Genomic DNA, 22,919 nt, shown 5'->3' on the forward strand with positions numbered 1-22,919 from the left:
CTATTAACAGTAGAACGGAACATGAGTAAGACGCTACATAGACATGCATTGAGTAAACGTGAGGCAGTAATCTCCTGGTGCCTGTCTGCCTGGCAGGCAGCCATGTATAGCAGTAGCTCTTACAGGAGTCCTGTGGACACAGAGATCTACCATGTTTGACATTATGATTTCAGTAACACATTGCCTTTAATTGGCCATACTTTGCGTTCTGCTGATGGATCTTCTTCCATTGACTTAATCTGATTTTCATTAGTTTGCATAAAAGTCACATATAAGCCAGCCTTAATTAAAGCAGAAGAGAAGTAATTGCATGCATATGTCCAAGGCCTTCCTAATATCACCCATGCCCAGGGCCACATCGCCTAAATCGAGACGAATTGTGAGCTGCGACCAAGTGTATTGTTTAATTATCACATGCCAAGTTGGAGTGGTGTATTAGCGGGAAGGATGGGTTTGATATTCTCTCCGTAATTACAAGATGATCCGATTCATCCTTCCCTTGTTGACCTATAGTTAAACTCTGCGGCCCCCGAGGGACTATTACTCTCTGTTGTCATGACATACTTTAGAAATAAACACTAGTCATTGAGCTGAGCCGCAGCTGTAACCGCATTGTTTCATGGCGGGTCATTTTCACTTTCCCTCTAGTCATATAATGAACAGATCAACACTACTGCTATTTTTTTTATAGGATTGCCAAATAGTGAATGATCTCGTCAATTAACAAAGGGGTGGTATTCTCCCCTGTAAATAATTAGGATCAGTCTCAACTGTTACCAACAGCTGTAGTCACCTTATCATTGGCATCATATATCAAGAAGAATTTGTGTGCCCTTAGTGGCTATACAGTGGAATAGGGCTGGGCGATTGCGACGTAAGTCAGAATTAATCGGGTATTTTTTTAACTCCTTTTATTGAAAATTATACAAGTTATAGAATATAAGAAAGGGCAGGTTCACATCTGCGCCCTGGTCTCCGCTTTTAGGTTTCCGCCTTCTGCCAACAGGAGACGGAAACCCGGCAGACAGTGTCTGGCCGTGAGCACCTGTGACTGTTTTGTGGTGTCCACAGCGAAACAGTTTCTTTTTTTTTTTTTAACTGGACACAAAGTCCTGCATGTCCGGCTTTGGATTCGGTCAAAGAAAACCGGTTTCGCCGCGGAGACCAGAAGACACTCACGGCCGGACACTTTGCAAACCCATTCAAATGAATGGGTTTGAAAGTGACTGCCGGTTTCCGTCTCCTGTCGAGTTTCTCGGGCAAAAGATGGAAACCTCAAAACGGAGACCAGGCGCAGGTGTGAACCCGCCCCAAATAGTACAAAAGTAATGACAGAGTCAGGCTGGATTCACACCAGTACTCGCTCTACATTCAGGGATTCGGCCCTAAATCAGTTTGAAAAATGCAAGCAGGACTTTTCTCTCCTCATTTTTTTGGGCGGAAACTCGGTGGACCCCATTATAGTCTATGGGGTATGCAGGTTTCCGTGGGCAACCGCTTTTTAAGTGGACCAGGTTTCCTTCTTTTGGTTCCTCAAGCGGACCGGAAGAATGATAACCCAAGCGATATTGTCAAACTAGAGTCCGTACAATGTTTATGTTATACAATGAATACAGGAGCCAAACAAAAAGAATTGCAAACAATCAAACCTTGCTGGGGAGTCCAGAATATAAGCATAGTAGAAGAATGCAAATAAATATTACAGGGGGGAGCCAAGAGAAAGACAGTAGGCAATCCGACCTGTAATGGGCGAGAGCATAGAAACTCAACAATACAAAAATACAGATCAATCCAATCAGGATCGTGTCTGGGTGTCTCTGGGAGCTGATGGTATCTTCTGCTTTTGTTTACATGCTTCTGCTTCCTGATATATAACTTCCTTACTCCCTCCTCCTTTCTTGCTCCCATACACCTCCTCCCTGTCTCTCTAGCTATCTTGCCCTTCCCTACCCACTAAACCCAACCTCTGACCCATGTTATATACTTACCCCCCACACTTCTTCCTGTAACACAGCCCCTTCTCCTTCTGTATTGATTCAGTCTGTGTGAGCTCTTCTCCTCCAGCAATGATCCACCTCTACTGCACTTGCATGGATGTGCAGTAGAGGTGAATTACTGGCGGCGCACACATTGGAGTAGAGCATGCACTGCACAGACAGCACCATTACAGAGTGAGGAGCCTTGTCACCAGAAGGAGTCTGGAGGATAAGTTTAATGGGGTAGATGGGGGGAGGGAGTAGTGACGATCTGTTTCCAGAAATGGGTAAACAGATCATCACCGGATAATCAGGAAGACTGAAAATCCATTATAGAATGTGGATTGTGGTCTGGGTACGGGGGGCGGAGTGTTGGAGATGGTTCACTGTACCTGTATTCCACATGAAACAGTATTTCTGGGGTTAGTTGGGAAGGGCTAGTTAGGGAGACAGGGAGGGGGACAGAGCAAAGCATTATGGTAGTTGTAAGATAGAAACACAGGAAGCTCCAGCACATAAACAAATACAGAAGATGGAGCTCTCATTGAAAGCCAGAAATCACTCAAAACACTACTAAAGGTATATGGGTGTACTTATTAACATACTAATAGCACTGACCTTTTTTTTAATATAATTGTTTTTGCGTAGGAAACCCCCTTAAAGGGAACCTGTCACATGGAAAATGCAGTCCATTCTTCAGGCAACATGTTGTAGAGCTGAGATATTGGAAATGATTCAGGATAACTTGCCATTTATACATTGATATATCTGCTCTTTATGCTTAGACATCCAGGAAGCAGTCCTATCAGTGACTGACAGTCTCCCCTACATGACTGTATATAAAGAGATGGCTGTCAGTCACTGATAGCTCCGCCTCCTGGACTCCTCAGCATAGAAAGAGCGGAGACTTCCTAAGATAACTGACAGGTTATACCGATTCCTTTCCCATAAACCTATACATTAATCCTCTCGGCTCCTCCTGCCCTATGACATACTGTCTGCAGATAGAACAGAATTTTTCATGTGACAGGTTCCTTTTTAATATGATGGTGATTATATAAGAAGTTAAACATTAATAAATAAAATGTATTTCTTAAAATGGACATACCTTTTGTAATACTATGTCTCTTTCTAATTTACAGTGAAAACACAGAAGCAGCAAGGCTTGATCCCGGTAGCAGCAAGGACAGTGATTACACATTTGGTGAACCACCTAGGACATTATCCCATGAGCGGAGACCCTGCCATGCTGACCAGTCAGATCTGTGAGAATCACGATAATCCCTATAGCGAGAGCTCTGACCTCTCCCCGCAGCTCTTCCATAGCCCCAATCTTCAGTTCTTTGTACTGAATAATACCACACTTGTGTCCTGCTTGCAAATTCCATCAGAAGAGAAGCTACCTCCTGGTGAGGAACTCTCTTCTGCTAGTTCAGTGGTTCGTGTTATCGTGAGGGACCTTTCAGGCAAGTACAGTTGGGAATCTTCCATCCTTTATGGACCTGCACTTGAACATTCTGGACAGAAGTCCCAGTGGTCTTCCCTTCTTCCTGCCTTTAGTACATCTTCTGTTACTGTAGAAGAAGAACAGCCAGCTGCCCAACGGGAGTCTGAGGAATTTTCTTCAGGTCAGTCGAGAAGAAGAGGCGGGGAAGCGCTGCCTTTATGGGACAGTTTGTCAGACGAGGAGGATGCTCTTGACTGCCTCTTGCAGTATCTGGGAGCCACAGGCCCTGAGTGCCTTCAAAGAGCAGGTGTTTCTCTGAATGTCCCCTCTCCACCACCGGCCTGCTTTTCGGAAAAACTGGAGAATGAGGTCAGTAATGCTATTTTAAAGCAGAGTGCAGAAGAGAAGGAATTTGTGGAGAAGCATGTCAGTAACCTCCACATGAGAGCAATGCCTCAAGAAGAGCCGCCTAACCAAAAGCCGGAGTCTGCCTTCTACTACTCTCGACTGCTGCTCAGCATTTTAGGCATGAATTCCTGGGAGAAAAGGTACAAATCTCCAGCTGAACGTTAGAAACTGATATTTTAGCTTTGTTCCTATATCTATTCACACTTGTGGTCTACTTCAGTATATATGTCAGGAAACTACTTGACTTACAAACTAAACCCGTTCATAGGTACATTAGTCAGACTGAGGTCAAAAGAGTGTCCTTTTGGTCTCCATCTGGTCAGTATAGGTAGGTATCCTTCTTCCATCTAAGGCATCCATTTAAAGGCTTTGGCTGGGGTCATACAATTAAATGCAGACTAGAAAGTAAAAAAAAAACACAGACACCTGTATGTTTACCTCCATTCCTGCACTGAGCTGTCACATCGAATTTACTGCTGACACTGGGTTTACACCAGCGCCCAATCTACGTTTTCAGGTTACCATCTTCTGCAGGCAGAAGACGGAAACTTGGCAGATCGTGAGCGTGTCCGGCCGTGAGCGTTTTGTGGTCTCCCCGACGAAACCGTTTTTTTTTTAACCTGACACAAAGTCTTTCATGTCCGACTGTATCCAGTTAAAAAAGAAATCGGTTTTGCCGCGGAGAGCACAAACGTTCACCGGCGCTCATGACCGGACACTTTCCAAACCCATTCAAATGAGTGGTTTGAAAAATGACTGCAGGTTTCCGTCTCTTGTCCAGTTTCGGGCAGGAAACGGAAACCTGCAAAACAGAGACATGGGGCGCAGATGTGAACGAGCCCTTAGAGGTCCCGTCGACATCACCACAGTAGTCACACTGTATTGAGAGTGGCAACAGTGACTACCAGCTCATCTCAGGAATGGAGGGGAGGATGCAGAGAGTTGCCATATAGTAAGACTGTCAGGACCCTCTTAGTCCCCATCATCTGAGTTCTGTCCTGGTGTTATTGTCAATAAATTGAAGAATTAAATGGATTGTACAAGATTGGAAAAGTTTGGATGCTCTTATGCATAAACAGAGCAACACCTGTCCAAAAGTTGTCTTGGTATTGCAACTCTGTCTCATTCATTTCAGCGGAGTTACAGTACCAGACACAACCCATGGACAGCTGGGGTGCTTCTTGAAGAAAGTAGCTGTGTTCTTATGATTCATTACTATCAGTTAACCAATAGTCGTCTTCCCCACAAATGTGCGTGCTCAGATCTTCCAGGTATTGTCAGTACCATAGGGTTTGGGTGATAAGCAAGGGCAGTGGTACTCATGGGGGAACAAAGAGTGCAACATGTGGAATTATAGTATGCCCCATCTGTCCTCATACCCATGTGCTTGGCAGTGGAAGCATCATTAATAATTTATTTGTTTGGGCATCTTTAAGTATTCTTGAGCTACTATAGTCTGCAGCATTGTAGATTATTGTTGAGGTGGAAGTAATAGGTTCTCAGCCTAATTTTGCACCCTACAAAATTGATGCAATCCTTTTTGTATTAGCTTTAAATGGCTTACGTATCACAGCTTCACTCCATTGAAGTAAAATAGAGCTGAGTTACAAAACCACAAACAACCTGTAGACTGAGGGGGGCTGTTTCTAGACTAAATCTGCCTTGTTTCTTTTTTTTTTTTTTTTTTTTTTTTATGTTATCCAAAGTTCAGAAAATGTAATAATACTACTTTTTTATCTGTGACATCACTGTGTGTATTATCCCTGTACTGTGACATCACTGTGTGCCTCATCCGTCTTCTGTGAAATCACTGTGTGTATTATCCCTGTACTGTGACAACACTGTGCATTATCCCTGTACTGTGACATCACTGCGTTCATTGTGCTTGTACTGTGACATCACTCTGTGCAGTTTATCCCTGTACTGTGACATCATTGTGCGACTTATCACTCTACTGTGACTTCACTGTGTGCCTCTTCCTTCTACCATGACTATTACTGCGCTCATTATCCTTTTACTGTGACATCACTGTGCACCTTATTCCTGTACTGTGACATCACTGTGCATCTTATCCCTGTACTGTGACATCACTGTGCACCTTATTCCTGTACTGTGACATCACTGTGCATCTTATCCCTGTACTGTGACATCACTGTGCACCTTATTCCTGTACTGTGACGTCACTGTGTGCATTATGCCTGTACTGTGACATCACCATCCTCATTATCCCTGTATTGTTACAGCTGAGCTGTAGCTGAGTTTGACAGCTAAAATACTTTTCTTGTAGCCTGGTTTTTACACAATAAATGTTAGCCAAAGATCATAAAATATTTTTCTCTTATTTCCAGGAGAAACTTTCATCTTCTCAAGAAAAATGAGAAGTTACTTCGGGAGCTGAGAAATCTAGACTCCAGGCAATGGTGAGAGTGTTGTGTTTTTTTTGTTTTGTTTGTTTTCTTCTTTTGTTTGAAGAAAAAAAAAAAGTGCATCCGAGAATTAAGAAATTTTCACACTCTGTTATTCTCTGTAAGTGTTTCCACCAGATAATGACATAATCTTGAAAACCACAAGAACCAAAAAATTAAGAACCATCCCCTCTGTTTTCTCAAAGGTTTTGATGTATTTTTATTCATGACCATCCAATTTTTGATATGCCTGTGTCCATATGATGAAAGTACAACTACTTAAAGTGCAAGATATTTCTTTATTTATACATGTGTTGATTTTGTCTTTTCTGTGTTTTTCTTTAAGTGTTTAGAGATGAACCCCTTAGATGCCAGTCCATAGCTACCACTACTTTACCAGTGTTTGGCAGAAGGCTGTGAAGAGACTCCATCAGTATTTGATTGGTGGGGGACCAACCCCGATCAGCTCTTTGTATAGTGGACCTGTGGCATTACTGTAGCTCTGTCCCTATTGAAACAAATAAGCTGTAATGGCACTGCTTAGGCACTATACAGCATACAGAGCCATCTGCTTTCAGCTCCATACACTGTATAATACCAGACCTGGCAGCAGTCCTAGCAGATCAGTGCAAGGTCTGGATGATGGACCCCACCGATCAGATATTGATTGCCTACCCTCATATTCCTATAAATAATTGTACTAATAACAATCACATCCAACAAAAAACAAGCCCCTTAGATAAGAATACAAAAAAATAGTCGATTCGTGGAATTCTGTAACGTAAAATGAGTGTTTTCTATGAAAAATTCCAAACCTTAGAGTGTGTATATATGTACATATATGTGTGTGTGTAGATAGATAGATAGATAGATAGATAGATAGATAGATAGATAGAGCTAACATATTCCGCAGCACTTAACAAATCGTAGGGTTCAAGCACAGACAGAATGAGAAATTAAAGATTTAATAATTCCATTTACACAATAAGTTATGTTGGTTTTATTAATACACCCCTCACAGCGGCCTCTCTTCCCTCAGAACTCAAGGATCAGACATATTTACATCCAACTCCCTAATCCTTCAGTGGCGCAACAGAAAGCTGTGACACCCCCATACACATTAGATGGTTGGCTGATCCAACTAAAATCTGTGGATTTGGCCAACATTGATCTAATGTTTGACCAGATTGAGAGGTTTATCTAGTTGTCTCACACATACTGTATCGGGTGCTTACAGTTAATAGAGGGAGGTAGTGACTGGTTTTCTTTCAATTAAATTTTTCTTCCTTCTTTCCCAGTCGTGAAACACATAAGATAGCCGTCTTCTACATTGCTGACGGGCAGGAAGATAAACACTCGATCCTCTCTAACACTGGCGGCAGTCAGGATTACGAGGACTTTGTGGCTGGCCTTGGATGGGAGGTAGTTCCTATTCACATTCGTCTTTAGTCTCTCATCATTTTTAGCTTGCCTCAATATACAATAATTTCTATCCATATTTCTACCTGTTTAATCCTGTATAAAATGTTCTCCATCATTATGATGTGAACAAAGCCTAAGCAGCTCTAGTTATTTTACAATTCACTTTACAAGTAATATTTCTATGAAGTACGGCAGCAGGTTAACAATTGGTGTGTGTCATATCTGCAGGTGAATCTAGCTAACCACTGTGGCTTCCTGGGGGGACTTCAGAGGAATAAGAGCACTGGACTAAGCACCCCTTATTTTACCACTTCCATAGTCGAGGTCATGTTTCATGTCTCCACTAGGATGCTTTCTGACTCAGATGACTGTTTAACGAAAAAGGTAAGAGTGGTCAATGGAAGAGCCCTTTCCAGGTGTAATCTCGTGCCCACCTGGGCGGCTTGTACGTGTTATGTAACTGGATTGGCACACTAAGTAATTCGCTGGGCATCATTCATGGTTATCAATAACCATGGTAGTGGTTGGGTTGTAGGCGTTCTTAGACAGATCAGGATTGGGGTGAAAATCTGCATCACATGACTGCTTAGGCAACTGTACCATGTCTCTTGCAGTTGAACCCCTCCATGCTCAGTGTTAAATCGGTTGGGAGAGACTGTCTTGGGAACTTACCAGATTAGCTGTAAAAGGTTTCAACCAGGTGATATAGTGAAAACAATTTCACCTACGGCTCTCCATTAGCTACACAACCTGAAGTCAATTAATTTGGGTTGACTCATGAAGACGACCCTTGTGCATATGTCCTGTTAGGGTATATTGACGTCAGGGCTCCACCACACGTCCACCTCCTGACCTGAATGCTAATGGACACATATGCTAAGCTATTCTACAAAGACAGTTTCCTATATAGTGATAGTGATGTTCAATTTAGAGCAGCCAATAGAAATAGCTTTTAGCTCTGCTTGTCAGGTAGGAACAGAGAGCAGCAGTAGTATGGCAATATAGCTGAGTGTACTCCTTCTTCAGTTAAGAAGGGACTATGTTGACAGCTGACAGAAGGAGACTGATTCTGTTCAGAGCCCTCCCCCCAGCAGCGCCGAGTGGGCATAAGGAAGCCAAAATAATAAAAATGGCATTTCATTGCTTCCCAGCCTGATATTGTCTTTTCATAATTATGATCTATTCATATGAGTCCTACCACTGGACTCTGCACCGATCAGCTCCCCAGACTGGAAGCTGCTAGTGGAACGAGAGCTTGTTCAGCACCACTTATATTCAAGTAATAGGAGCAACGCTGCAGCCCCATCCACTGCATAGTGATGTCTATGGAGAACTGCAGTACCACTCCTGTTACTTATAGAAAAACAGAGCACTTGCACTTTTTAAAAATATCCGTTATCTGTAAAAAAAAAAAAAAAGAAAAAAAAATTGTAACTGTGCGGCTTCCATCTTTACATACCCGGCATCCACTGTGCTAGTAGCAAGGGGTTAAACCAATAAGTTGCCTTCTCCATTTATCAGGCGGAGTTACTTTATACTTACACACATGGACAAAATTGTTTGTCCCCCTCGTTTAATGAAAGAAAAACCCACAATGGTCACAGAAATAACCTGAATCTGACAAAAGTAATAATAAATAAAAATTCTATGAAAATGAAAGTCAGACCTTGCTTTTCACTTCAGCAAAAAAAAATTTTTTAATAATGAAACTCATGAAACAGGAGGTAATAATGGAGGTAATAATTAGGTATCTTCATAATGAAAGTCCTTTATTAGTACCCCCATGTGTCTCACATATTAGTAACCCTTATATAGGGCACACAGGGGTTAATATGAGGGACATGATGGGGTTAACGTTTATTAATGTGAGGCACATGGAGTTACTGAAACTAAATTAATAACGCCAAATGCCTGACACTACTAGGAATTGTAACCCCAGCGGGTACCTGTGTGTTTTACTGTCACTTTCCTGTAGCTTCCTCTCCTCCATACGACAGACATCTTCTATAACAGTGATTTTCAACCTTTTTTGAGCCGCGGCACACTTTTTACACTTAAAAAATCCCGGGACACACCACCAACCAAAATGGCACAAAATGACACTAAAACAGTACATATTATACATATAGTTAATAATATAGATTCTAAATGTATTTATACTCACTCAGTGTGAAACCTGGGCCTGTTTCGATGAACACAAAAGGGATATCCTGGCAGGAATGGTAGAAAGACCATAAACTCATACATACAGTCCCACGTATATGAGCACATAATTATCAGCGCCATATACTGTGGTGATGTGCACTGTACAGCGCCACAGTATATGGTGCTGATAATTATGTGGCTCATATACTGCAATATAAAGGGGTACAATGAGAAGTACTATGGCCATGAGGCCAGAGTACAAGTGCCAGCTCATATACTCAGCATATGAGCTGGTACTTGTAGTACTCCAGCCTCATGACCATAGTATTTCTCATTGTACATTTCTCATTGTTATATGCAGTATACTGCTGGAGTACTAAAAGTACCAGCTCATATGCTGAGTATTCTGCCAACAGTTCATATACTCAGACAAAAGCTCATATAATGAGCAACAGCTCATTAACTATTAATGAGCTGTTGCTGACTTAATGATTATACACAGCATTATTGGCGGGCATTACCTTGGCGGCGGGCAGATGCGAGAGTCTCTCCGCTCTCAGGATGACGCGCCGGCCTCGGGACGTCATTAAGTCGCGCGAGCGTTCAAAGCTCGCGCATGTGTTATTGTACACGGCTCCTACACTGTAGGAAGTTGTGACTGCGCATCGCCGGGGAACAAAACACAGGTGGCACCATAGTTTGGGGAACTTTCCCCGCGGCACACCCGACCATGTGTCGCGGCACACTGGTTGAAAATCACTGTTCTATAACACACAATGAATCCTGCACATAATGGCCACTGACTTATCTGCAGATGTTACATTCTAGTGGCTACAGGACCTTTGACATCACAGTCACGTGACCTACTTGACAAGCCAATCACAGAGCAGTAGCACTAAAGGACCTCCCCCTTTGTTTAATTTATGCAGGTCATTCCAGTTTTCTGTGCTCCGTGAACCCAGACTCGAGTAGAACCCGAGGGGGGCTTTTTCTTGTTGTATTAATTTTTTGAAGAGGGGGGCTTTTTCAGCATTAAAAACTGCTGACAAAAGTTGACTTATACTCGAGTATATATAGTAATATTTTGTTGCACAACCTTTTGAGGCGATCGCTGCAACCAAACTATTCCTGTAACTGTCAATGAGACTTCTGCACCTCTCAGCAGGTATTTTGGCCCCTCCTCATGAGCAAACTGCTCCAGTTGTCTCGGGTTTGAAGGCTGCCTTTTCCAGACGACATGTTTCAGCTCCTTCCAAAGATGCTCAATAGGATTTAGGTCAGGGCTCATAGAATAGTACAGTGTTTTCCTCTTAACCATTCTTGGGTGTTTTTAGCTGTATGTTTTGGGATGTTATCCTGTTGCAATACCCATGACCTGCGACTGAAACCAAGCTTCTGACACTGGGCAGCACATTTCTCTCTAGAATCTCCTGATAGTCTTGAGATTTCATTGTACCCTGCACAGATTCAAGACACCCTGTGCCAGATGCAGCAAAGCAGCCCTAGAACATAACCTCATCAGTAGGGACAGTGTTCTTTTCAAGATAGGCTTCATTTTTCCATCTGATGTGCCTTGCCAAAAAGTTTGATTTTTGTCTGATCTGTCCATAGGACATTCTCTCAGAAGCCTTGTGGCTTGTCAACATGTAGTTTGGTTATTACTACTTTTGTCAAATTCAGGTTATTTCTGTGACCATTGTGGGTTTTTTCTCTCATTAAACGAGGGGGATCAACAATATATTATAATCAAATCCATAATTCCAAAAATATTTCTGACCTATTTGTAGGTGCTTTTTGTACTTCTCAGTTAAGTCTGTAATATTTAGATAAAGGACAGATGTCCCCGGAGAGCCGAGTGTTTCCTGAGATCTAGCAAGCATAAGATATGTAGCGCTTTGTCTGCATAAGTATTTGTTTTTGGTGCGTGCAAAAAATTCCGCATTAGTATTAACAAGTCCAAGTCTGTGATCTTCGTCAGGGGTGCACATCCTCCTCCCCCCAGCTCCTCCAGACATGCATCTTCGGAGGTGTTAATCCAGTCAGTGGGAGCATTAATGAGCGCAGGCTGGATAGCTGGGGATGCAGGAAGTGGGAACCGCTTGACCTCAGCATGGCGTTTAATGCCTCTAATTAAATTAGAGCCATGGAGTATTGGGATCTGGCCATGCCTCGGGCTCTAGCTGCGTGCTATGGATCCTCCCGTGTCTTTCACATACAAAGACAATTCTGTTTCATCATCATTACTGTAAGGAAAAATGGTTTGATAACTAAGCAAAATATCCAGGCCATCTACTTCACCGTATGTGGGTTGGAATGATGTAAGTTCTGTATGTATACTCTATAGAATGTACATTATACACATGTGAATTATATCTGCATCTAGGTTGATCCGAGTAACACCCTATAAGCGGAGAATGTGTTGCCATATATTCTATTGATCCAGTAGCTTTTATAGAGTCTTGTCACATTGCTGTGCATTTTATAAGCACAAAGTCCTTCAATTTTCACTCTGACCACTAACACTATTTAATAGACTCATACTTGCTAATTCTGTAGGTAATTTAATTGCAGCCGACACCTTATTTTCATCATAGACTGGCTTTCAATATACACCTTTTATAGCTAACACTACTGACTTGTCATTGCATCCGCTACTAATAACAGATAATACCACAGCTCAGTACTCCCTGCCCCGGCACAGACCTATAAGGGCTCGTTCACACAGAGCAAGAGGGGGTGGATTTTGGCGCTGAATCCACATCATAATCTGCCCCTCACAATGGAAGTCTATGTAGACCGCTAGCTTACTTTTTTCCGTGAGCGGCATGTTGCGCTCACAGAAAAAAGAAGCGAGCTGCCCTTCAGGTGGACTCCGCGGCTGATTCAACCCCGGCGTCCGCCTCGCAGCAGCACCATCTGGACTGTGCCCATTTATTTGAGCCTACTCTGGACGTGGAAGCCACAATAGTCGTGGCAGGCATATTTTGGTCCTATTTTGATGCAGCTTCCCTCATCAGAATCAGGACCAAAATATGCGTTCCTGTGCCCTGTGTGAACAAGGCCTAATACCACAGCTTAGTACTCCCTGCGCCTGCACTGACCTATAAAACTGTCCCCTCATACATTTGAGTGTTTTGAGGGATTCGTGAAAATGGCCAAAATAGTACGTGACCTAATGGACTGCAAAAAAAATGAATAGCCCCCATTCCCCCCCGGCCAGCACCCCGGCCCCCTCCATCCCTAAGAGCGGCCTGCAAGTGCTTGTTCACAGCGCAGGCTGAGAGTCATCTACGGACTCTGGCAGGCGGGGCTGCCCCTGCCTGCCAGTGTCCAGAGATAACTCTCAGCCTGCGCTGTCAAGAAGCAGACAGCGGGGATGCCTGGCTGCATCCCGCGATCGACCCATACATCCATCGCGAACGACCGGTAGATCGCGATCGACGTATTGGGCACCCCTGGTCTAGATAGATAATACAGCAATGTGTGTACAGCACAAAGTAAAACCAAAATGTTCGATGGAATGAAATAAATTTTTGCAAACTGCCACATGAAGCATGACTCCACTGTGATGTCTATGCATAGTGATGTTTCGGGATAATGTACAGAAGTTGTCCAGTGTTATACTGTGGCTAAGCAGCTACAGATCTTGGTCTGATAAAGCGATCAGCTCTGAAACGTGGTGTGTACTGATAAAGTGTGCACAGACCCACAATTTTGAGCTCTGACCCTATATTTTTTCTTCTTTGTGCATATAATATACACATCCTGCTGTATTCTCTGTACAGAAAGTTGTACAACACGGTCACAGGGAGGTTTACACCCATTGCGCAATCTCAACAAGCATCAATAGTGCAAGTACTGCCTGACCAATTTTGTTCAGAACCATCGATAGATATTTACCATGCTAAAGTATGGTCTCTCAAAAGTTTGAGGAGTGGCAGAGAAAATACGAGGTCCTATTTTGTGTATAGTGTTGCTATCTTCATTTTTTTCCCCCCTTTAAAACATACTAGCGATGTCATCTATTATTAAATACCAAATCTTCTAATAATATTACTATGCTGTCTCTGCCCCAGTCTACACAGCAAAGGTGGTAAAGTGAGCTGTAAATCTTATCTTATTGTGTGCGTGATTTTACAGTAAGTTTGCAAATTATTAAGATTAAAAAAAAAAACGCCAAATGTATTATTATTTATTTAAAAATTTCAGCTAGTTCACCACCCACCATGTGGTATGTATGGTGAATGCAGTATACCCTGTTACCACTTATAAAGCTAATGCTGACTCGGCTAGCCTTACTATAAATGAAAGCAAATAGGTATAGGTAGTTTCATATATAATCGATAAAATGTCTGTTTCACTAAAACGTCATGTTCTAGTCAACACAATGTGTAAGCATAGATATAACATATAAAATAAGTACAAATGGCAGATTAAAGGGGTTTCCCATCTCACTGTTTCTGCAGTCTGCCTGCAGGCTCCTCTTTTCACTTCCTGTATTTCTCCCCTCCCAGCTTACTGAACAGGACACTGTCAAGTATCACAATATTTATGCAGATCAGATAATATGAACATGCTTGTAGAGAACGGACTCAGTGTTATCTGTGTGTTTTCATAGATAACGGACTCTGCTTTATCAGCAAACTGCAATTAGCTGAACTGATTGTCCTGTCCGCAGAGGAGTGCGTGACATCACTTGTCCTACAGGTCCGTGGTTATAGCAACGCTGTATAAACAATGGGAGGAATAAGTTCACATAGCAGGAAAACAAAGCAACATGTCTAAATCAATACTGTATATTTAAGAAAAGTCTTCAATTTGCATAACGTATAAGTATAGATAGGATCCTTGAGATGGGATTACCCCTTTACCAATAAGCATAAAAAAATTAAAAAAAAATGGTTACGGGGAGACATATTGTGAATGTCATCTACAGGGCCCTAGTTGTATAAAATACAAGATGTAATAAAACGGAGAGTTCTGTGTCTGCCTACAGCTATGACCAAAGACACTTCAGTAATATATACCCAGCTGCAGAAGGTTCCTTGTGTCACGGTGGCTCTACCTCTTAGCCCCTTCTGTCATGGCCCGTTCTGCTTGTGATGGTGTCTGGACAACAAACATCCGTGCACGATGTGATGGTGCTAGCAGCCAAAGTTCTGCCTTAGATTAGAACATTATTGGATCAAAATTGCATTTAGCTTTGCCTCCAGGTTCCATTTACTTCACATTTCTCTTAGGTTCAGTTAGTACAAGGTCTGACAGCAGAAGACATATCACAGGAAACCTAACGCGAAGATGATGTTACACAGCAGGACAGTATGTTGGAGATAAAGTCTTTCGGAGGAACATTTCAAGAGAAAGAAATCTGATTGAAATTGTATTTACAGTATTCTGGCGTGTGACCATGATTGGAGACTAGCCGACGTCAGCCATGTTGTTATAGAGACAGATTGGTGAGGTCACTGTGCATTACACAATGGGATTGTTACGTATATTTGTATGGTAAATATATGCAACTGTTCCATTAATAGCCTGCCCCTATATCCTAATTCGAGCTTATGGGGTTTGTAAAAAATGATCCCCTCCCGCCCCTTATTTCGTGTTTGCTTTGCATTGATGTCATCGCTTTGATTATGTCTGTGACCCAGTGAAAGCAAAAGACAATATGGGTATAGATCCTAAATGCAGTATCTGCTTAAAGGAGTCTGTCAGCAGAACCCAGACTTACAGATAGATAGAATAGGGTCGCTTGAATCAAACCATGTTTTCCCCTTGTGAATCTGTGCATTGCAAAAATGGCACTGTTTTTCCCCAGCGATCAGATGGATGAGGGACTGGAAGTCCCCCTAAAGCTTCCTTGTAAATGTAGCAGCAGTATATAGTTCCTCCGTTATTCCTCCTAGAAATGTATTAGTAAATTGACAAGTGGGCCTAACTATTCCACTTGTGAATGGGCTGTGTCCCTACAAAGTTAGGCATGATTAAACCGCATAAGGGTTGGATCACATCAGCGTTGGTATTCTGTCTGGGAAGTCCGCCTGGGAACCCCCCCATACAGAATACCAAACACAATTGCAAGCGCTGTGCCAGTGAAAGCACACGGATCCCCATAGACTATAATGGGGTCCGTGTGATTGCTGCCAGATCTCCGCACAGAACATGCGGACAGGAAAGTAGTTCACAATCTACTTTCCTATCCGCATGACTTGTGCGTGGCAAGCACACGGACCCAATTATAATCTAAGAGGATCTGTGTGCTTTCACTGGCACATCGCTTGCAATTGTGTTTGGTATTCTGTTGTGGACTCCCCCGGACGGAACACAAACACGGATGTGAACGAGAGGGGTATCATTTGCGAGACCACACACCCAACAGATAACATAGAATTATTAGTTTATTCATAAATTTTTAGTAGGGTTAACAGAGGAACGGCACACCACCGAATTGTCGTATTACTTGTCAGAGCAGTCATGTCAGGAGAGCTCTCTAAAGGAAAGAAATAAAGTGTGACATTTTTGAGGCCTGGTCTTGTGCTCCTGACGCAGGAATGCCATCCTGTTTTTCTCAGTATGTCCTCGTAGGCCGGAGTGTGTATAATCCAGTTATAAAAGTTTTGTTATTGTGTTCAGCATGCGCCATTTCTCACATTCACACATTATTGTCTGCCTGTTCTTACAGGGCTTAATGCAGTAAAGTAGATTACATTTTCTCTGGCAAATTACATTTCATAACAGCTGGCTTTCATTTTTATTCCCAATTATACTCATTCACTTTTTTATGTCTCTTTCAATTTCCTTTACCTCTGAAGCTTCGTCACCTCGGCAATGATGAAGTTCATATCGTATGGTCGGAGCACAGCAGAGAGTACCGTAGAGGGATAATACCCACAGAGTTTGGGGATGTGCTACTAGTTATCTATCCTATGAAGAATCACATGTTCAGCATCCAGATTATGAAGAAACCTGAAGTGAGAGACTAACTTTTTCTGGTTTATGTTTCTTTTTAGGGCTTATTCACAACGGGGCGGTGAGGCGGATTTTGGCACCGGGAGTGACACGGGGAACCGTGTCACTTTCGGGTCAAAACCCACCTGCCATGACCGTCGTGGTCGCGGATTCCCCCTTGGAGTCGGCTCAAATGAATGGGTTGACTGTGGAGGTTGCTGCCGCCAGGCGGAAGCCACGGCTCAACGAGGCACAGAATCAGCCTGAAGAAAGGGCAGCTCGCTGCTAGCGGAAAAAAGAACGCTAGTGGTCTCCATAAACTGCCATTGTATGGAGGTGGATTTTGAGGCGAAATCCGCTGTCAAAATCTGCCTCCTTGCCCCCGTATGAACTAGCCCTTATACTGTCATGGTTAAAGGCCTTTTGTATAGAAATATGGAGATCCTTCAAAAGATTTTTTTTTTTTTTTTTTTTTTTTTTTTTTTTTTTAGGCAATCCTATTAAATTTCTAATTATAGAGGATAAAAGATGGAATTTGTATGGTCAAGTTCCGAATATCAAAAATATCATAATAGGAAAAAACCAAAATAAACTGCATTTTTTGGGAATGAACAGTTTTCCTGGGGTCACCATATTCTGACGCCTATAACTTCACCGTACCGGATAAATAATGCTGTTTTTGGATAATGTAGACGTGTGTGCACATGGGGATACTTAACATGTTTGTTGACTTTATTTTGCTTGCAGTATGCATTTTTTTATATTAAAAGATGTTTGTTTTTTAACTTATTTTTTACTCTTTATGTTTTCTCTTTAAGCTTGGTTACGCTGTTTTTCTCATCCAAACTTGTAAATGTGAACAGCTGCTCCTTTTCTTGTAAGATTTTGAGTATAACACTTTTTCTCTGCAGATCCCATTTTTTGGACCACTTTTCGATGGAGCCATTGTGAATGGTAAAATACTTCCAGGCTTGGTTCGGGCAACGGCCATAAACGCTAGTCGAGCACTTAAATCCCTCATCCCATTGTACCAGAACTTGTATCCTTTCTATGTATTTGACAGCAGGGAAATCATTGTTTGGGTCTTGGAAATAAAGGGATATGCTTCCAGGCTAAATCGTTATTTCCCCCAGAATACATGGGGTGTACTATGTTTGTTTCATTGTTTTCGGATTTTACAGATTTTGCTGTTGGGACATTGTAATCTGTAAACTATGTTTGTCTTACAGTCGTAAAGCTTGGTGCATATTTTTAACCTAAGAGGGCTTTCACACTACCATTGCTAATGTTTGTTGTTGTCTTCCGTCTGTGACTGTTGTCTGTGACAGTTTGATGTCCGTTGCTGTCATCCAATGACAGAAGACAGCAACGGACATTAGATGTCATGGGGTGATCACACTACCATTGTTAAACTGAACATATATAATCAGAAGCTACATTGATTTTCTGGGTCCAGTTGACGCAGCAGATTTTTGCTTGATTTTTAATTTTTTTTTAAATTTTTAAGGTTAAGCCATATCTGGCCAGAAATATAGTATCTGTTCACATCTCCATCTAGCCCCCATCACTGATTCCATTGCTTTTCATTGAAGTACATGCATTACATTCAACACAATGGTCACCTGATCAGGAGCTATCCTGTATTTAATCCAGTGCTGCATAGACTCCAGTATTCATAAAAACCTTCACACATGTGAACAGAGCCCTAAATTGAAGTCATGTAATATTTGCCACCAGAACAACTTTCTGTTCTGCCTAATGGTTTTTAATTTTTAGTAAATATGGGTAAAATCCACAACACAATTCAAGGCCGATGGCATTTTTTGATTTTCGTTTTTTGACTCCCCTCTTTCTAAACCCCATAACATTTTTATTTCTCCGCTTCCAGAGCCATATGAGGTCTTAATCTTTTCTAGTCTTAAATTTTTCTTCATGATGCCACCATTAATTATTCTGTATAATGTACTGGGAAGCTGGAAGAGAATTCAGAATGGGGTGAATTTGAAGAAAAAGTGCATAGATACACATCCGGCATGCACCGTACTGTTACGGCGGATGTTGGGAAAGGGTTAAAATCTTCTTGGTTAATGGAATATCCTTGTGCAATAGTTTTACCAAGTAATATCAGGAAGAAAACGTTGGACCAATTTATATTGGCCGGGGGCTTCAGTCCACATCTATTGTGGGCAGATCATGTGCTCAACTCTTAGTGGTCTTTGTAGCATATAATATGTGAACCCTATACATGTAATATAAGGTGTCTCTGCATAGCCTGACACTGCCAGCATGGATTGGAAAGTATATGGACTCATCTTATTGAGAAAGGGGGATGGTAACAACCCGTTACAAGTTTCTGGGCTAAAAAAAAAATCTTGGTGATCTATCCTAAGGATTAGAGAGGATCCGACACCTGGTTCCCTCATCTATTTATTTGATTGGGAATGAAGCTGCAGTAACTCAGTTCAGCCACTACACAGAGAACAGCGCTGTCTGCTACCTGTTCCATTAACTCTACGCAATCTTACATCACCCCCACAGATCTGATATTGGTGACCTAACTTTAGGATAAAAACCCTTCCAATTATTTGTAAATTTTCAGGAGGAGGAAGAGAGTAACAGCAGAGCTTTAAGAAAACATTGTTTTGTCACAAGAAATATCTCATAGCAGTGTTTCGCTGTCAGGAGTGGCAGGACTTCTTTAAATATATTTTCTAGTGCAATTGAAAATTCACTACCAATGATATGTCGTTTTTAACCCTATCCTGCCCTGCACCGTACATGTACAGCCCAGGGGTTGCACACTTGGCGCTCAGCACCTAAATGTCCCTGTGGGGATAACCTTGACACCCTGCTGCAACACTTGACCCCTTAAATGCTGTGACATGTAAGCAGTTACTGTATGTTGTAAAAACTGCATATAGTCATGCCGAGACGAAGAATAGTTGTCAAGTTTTTTATATGGCACGGTGACCACCATGAATCAACCACACCCAAAAAAACAAAACAAGACCCATACTCGCCTGTTACGGTGCTCTGATGTCCTGGACTGCGGTCCAAATCCAGCAGCACTCAGGGGCTCGATGCGGCAGAATTCCTCACTGCACGTCAACGCTGAGGCCACCAGAAACCTCAGCGGCCTGCTTGCAGAAACTTGTAATTCTTGGAGAAAATAAGAAACTTAGTCATATGTCTTATTAAACAAATATGTTGCCTTCTCCATTTATCAAGCTGAGTTACTTTTTACATATTCGTTTATGGAGAAGGGAGGGGAAGGAGGAGGCTTCTGGAATACACACAAAGGGTATGTTCACACGGCGGAAAATGGATTCCACATGTGAACATACCAGGCAGCTAGCCGCGAATTCGCGGCAAGATAGGTCAAAGAAGCAGGCAGCTCCCATTGAAGTCAGTGGTAGCCGTTTTGGCAGGTGGATTTGGAGTGCTGCTGCCACTCTCTGCTATTCTGTGATGGAGGGGTAGATCTCTTAATACTGCTATGCCAGAGATAAGAGGCAATAAAACCGTTAACCTCCTGCTGATCCCCCTCCCATCTCCATAGAGCTCTGTGTGTGATCAGGATATGGATTCTATGTTAACAAACTGGCTGATGAGGAGAAAAGGGAAACAGATTCCCTAATAAGATATCACAAAGTTTCTTATTGTCACATATACTATTCATTTATGATAAGTTATTTATAACCGGACTGTAAGACTATTTCAGACAGATGGATGTGGTCCATGTGATGGCTGAATTTCCCAGATCTGTAACCCGGATGAATTCAACCAGCAATGTATAGGGCTGTGAGTTTGAGCCAGGGTATGGATCTACTGTCCCATACTCAGACAATGCTTGGGTAGGTACCCGCAGGATCATAGATGCCGAGTTGCAGTTGGTTTCGGGAAATGTAGCCAGTACATGAACTATGTTCCACGGACCCCACACGGCCATCTGAATTGGCCCCTAATAGGACTCTTAGATAATTGCTCCTAACCACACCGTGTTGGCATAAAGTGAATACCGGACAGAGAAAATAAGCTTTCTTCAAGGCCTTGAACCTTCCTAATAATTTGTGAGTCAAATAATACGTGTTTAAGAGGAAAAAAAAAGATAATTGTGCTAGGAGGAGATCTTCCCTCCCTTTGTGCTTTACCATTCTTCTAAACCACATAGATCGCAGGGTTTTTTTAGGTAGATATTCAACTATCCACTGTTGGGAAAAAAAAAAAATTTCCAACCCCCTTCAACGCCTTGTTTCTAGTGGTGTTAGAGTTTTAACAAATGTGTATTTGTGCTCCTGAGCGAAATAGGCCGTTTATTGATCGCAAGTTGCTTCTTGGATCAATCAGGCAGAATTACAGCAATCTGTCTCTATCACTGCCCGTGGCTCTGGCTCTGAGGTCTCTCGCCCTCCCCGAGCTTGTCCCTCTCATCTAGCGAGTGTGCCAGCTTTTTCCAAACCTCTAAGCTGCTACATTTTGTCTCCACTGCCCACTTTTAACAGCTGCCTCCTGCAATTACAATGAGAAGGTACAACAGGCAGCGATCTGAGGAACAATTGCTCCTTTCTGAACTAGCCGGAGATGCTTTGGTGTCAGCCAGTTGTGTATTACTTACCTGTTGATAGATGGGTTATTTTTCCTCTGTGATAATTTCTTTAAAAGCCTCAGAGTTCAGCAAAGACCCGGACTGCATTGTTGTCCGTAACCTTTCTATGGCATTATTTCTGGTACTAAAGGGGTTGGTATACCCCTCTCCTACTATAACAGTGAGGGCTCACACTTACAGAACTCTTATTTGTGGCCAGAATCCAAATTTTAACACTCTGTGGCCAAGTTTTAACTCTTTCCCTTCAAGATGGGTCATTTTACTAGCACCGAAACAAAAGGTAGAGTAGCGACTGTTTTTGCACATGTATTACAGAGCAAATATTGGGCTATATTATCTGGATTAGTCTCATTTAAGTAATCCATACACCCCCTCTGAGCCCGCCGCTCTCGCTGATCGCGCTTACATAAGTGTTTTGTGAGAATCTGGGTAAATAACAATTCTAGCCTTTTATTTCATGATGTTGTTTGTTTTGTGCCTTTTTGCTGCTATAAATTATAGAGTCATCATTTATTCTGTTTATCAAAAATGGGTGCAGATTATTTAATAATTAGGATTATTGGATGATCATAGTAAAATGTATGAAATATACTGGTAAGCCAGTCTTGGAAAGTGAACCCACATAAAGTAATAATACTGATAAAATATCAAAGCTAGTTAAAAGAAAACCAAATGCCAAGCAGCTTGCCATTGACATGACACTGACATTTTATTTTGCTTGAAACACTCAATATGTAATGGGTGCATTTATTATTATTATCATTATTATTATTATTATTCTTTGGACAGCATCAAGGAGTTTTCTGGGACCTTTAATTTGATGACCTATCCTAAGGATAGGTCATCCGTGGAAGATCTGTGGGGGGCCTTTACCTAGGACCTTATGTGGTTTATCTGTTTGAAGTGGAAACGGGGCTCCCTTAGCTCCGCCTCCACTTCACGGGGCCTGTGACATCACATTCATTGGTCACATGACCCAATCCCAGCTCAGTCAGCTGTCTGACAACCAGACTCTTCGTGTATTGGAAGACCCTGCATCATTTGGCTCTAACCTCTTCAAATAGCTGGGAGCCCGGTTGTTGGACCCCTGACAATCTTTAATAGTTGATCTATCCTAAGGATAGGCCATCCATTATTTAGCCTGGAAAGCGCCTTTAATCTGGCAGACAAAAGCAAAATTTATCAGTTTTTCATACTCGGCGATACATTTGGCACATTTTAAGGCGGAAACACAGCTTCTTTTGTTACAGATTTTGTTGGGGTTTTTTGAGCCAAAGCCAAGAATGGCTACAGAAGGGATAGAGAATACAGTATGTAGGAAGTTCTTATACTTCTCCCTTCTCCAAATCCACTCCTGGGTTTGACTCAAAAAACCGCAACAAAATTTGCAAGAAAAGAAGCTGTTTCTCTGCACCGTGGGGCCTCAGCCTAACTGAGACATTGGACACTTTTCTTACACCACCTATTGGTTGCCTTACTTTAGACCAATATTGTGCAAAAAAAAAAAAAGTTGGTGCATAGTAAGATTCTTCTAAGCTATGCACCTTTTTAAAACTGGGGTA

The 22,919-nt window shown here is 42.1% G+C and overlaps 1 protein-coding gene across 5 annotated transcripts in view; it reads left to right on the forward strand.

Moving 5' to 3' along the window:
* The window catches only part of RALGAPA1 (Ral GTPase activating protein catalytic subunit alpha 1), a 138,040-nt gene that overhangs the window by 94,026 nt on the left and 21,095 nt on the right, over positions 1 to 22,919 (forward strand). For all 5 annotated transcript variants that reach the window (XM_075282853.1, XM_075282856.1, XM_075282855.1 and 2 more), the window contains 6 exons: positions 3,119 to 3,971; positions 6,180 to 6,251; positions 7,535 to 7,658; positions 7,887 to 8,042; positions 16,616 to 16,774; positions 17,663 to 17,790. In XM_075282853.1, the coding sequence (XP_075138954.1) occupies positions 3,119 to 3,971; positions 6,180 to 6,251; positions 7,535 to 7,658; positions 7,887 to 8,042; positions 16,616 to 16,774; positions 17,663 to 17,790 (1,492 nt within the window). The remainder of the gene's footprint in view (positions 1 to 3,118; positions 3,972 to 6,179; positions 6,252 to 7,534; positions 7,659 to 7,886; positions 8,043 to 16,615; positions 16,775 to 17,662; positions 17,791 to 22,919) is intronic.

Source organism: Leptodactylus fuscus, chromosome 7 (genome assembly GCF_031893055.1).
Source record: "Leptodactylus fuscus isolate aLepFus1 chromosome 7, aLepFus1.hap2, whole genome shotgun sequence".
Classification (NCBI taxonomy): Eukaryota; Metazoa; Chordata; class Amphibia; order Anura; family Leptodactylidae; genus Leptodactylus; species Leptodactylus fuscus.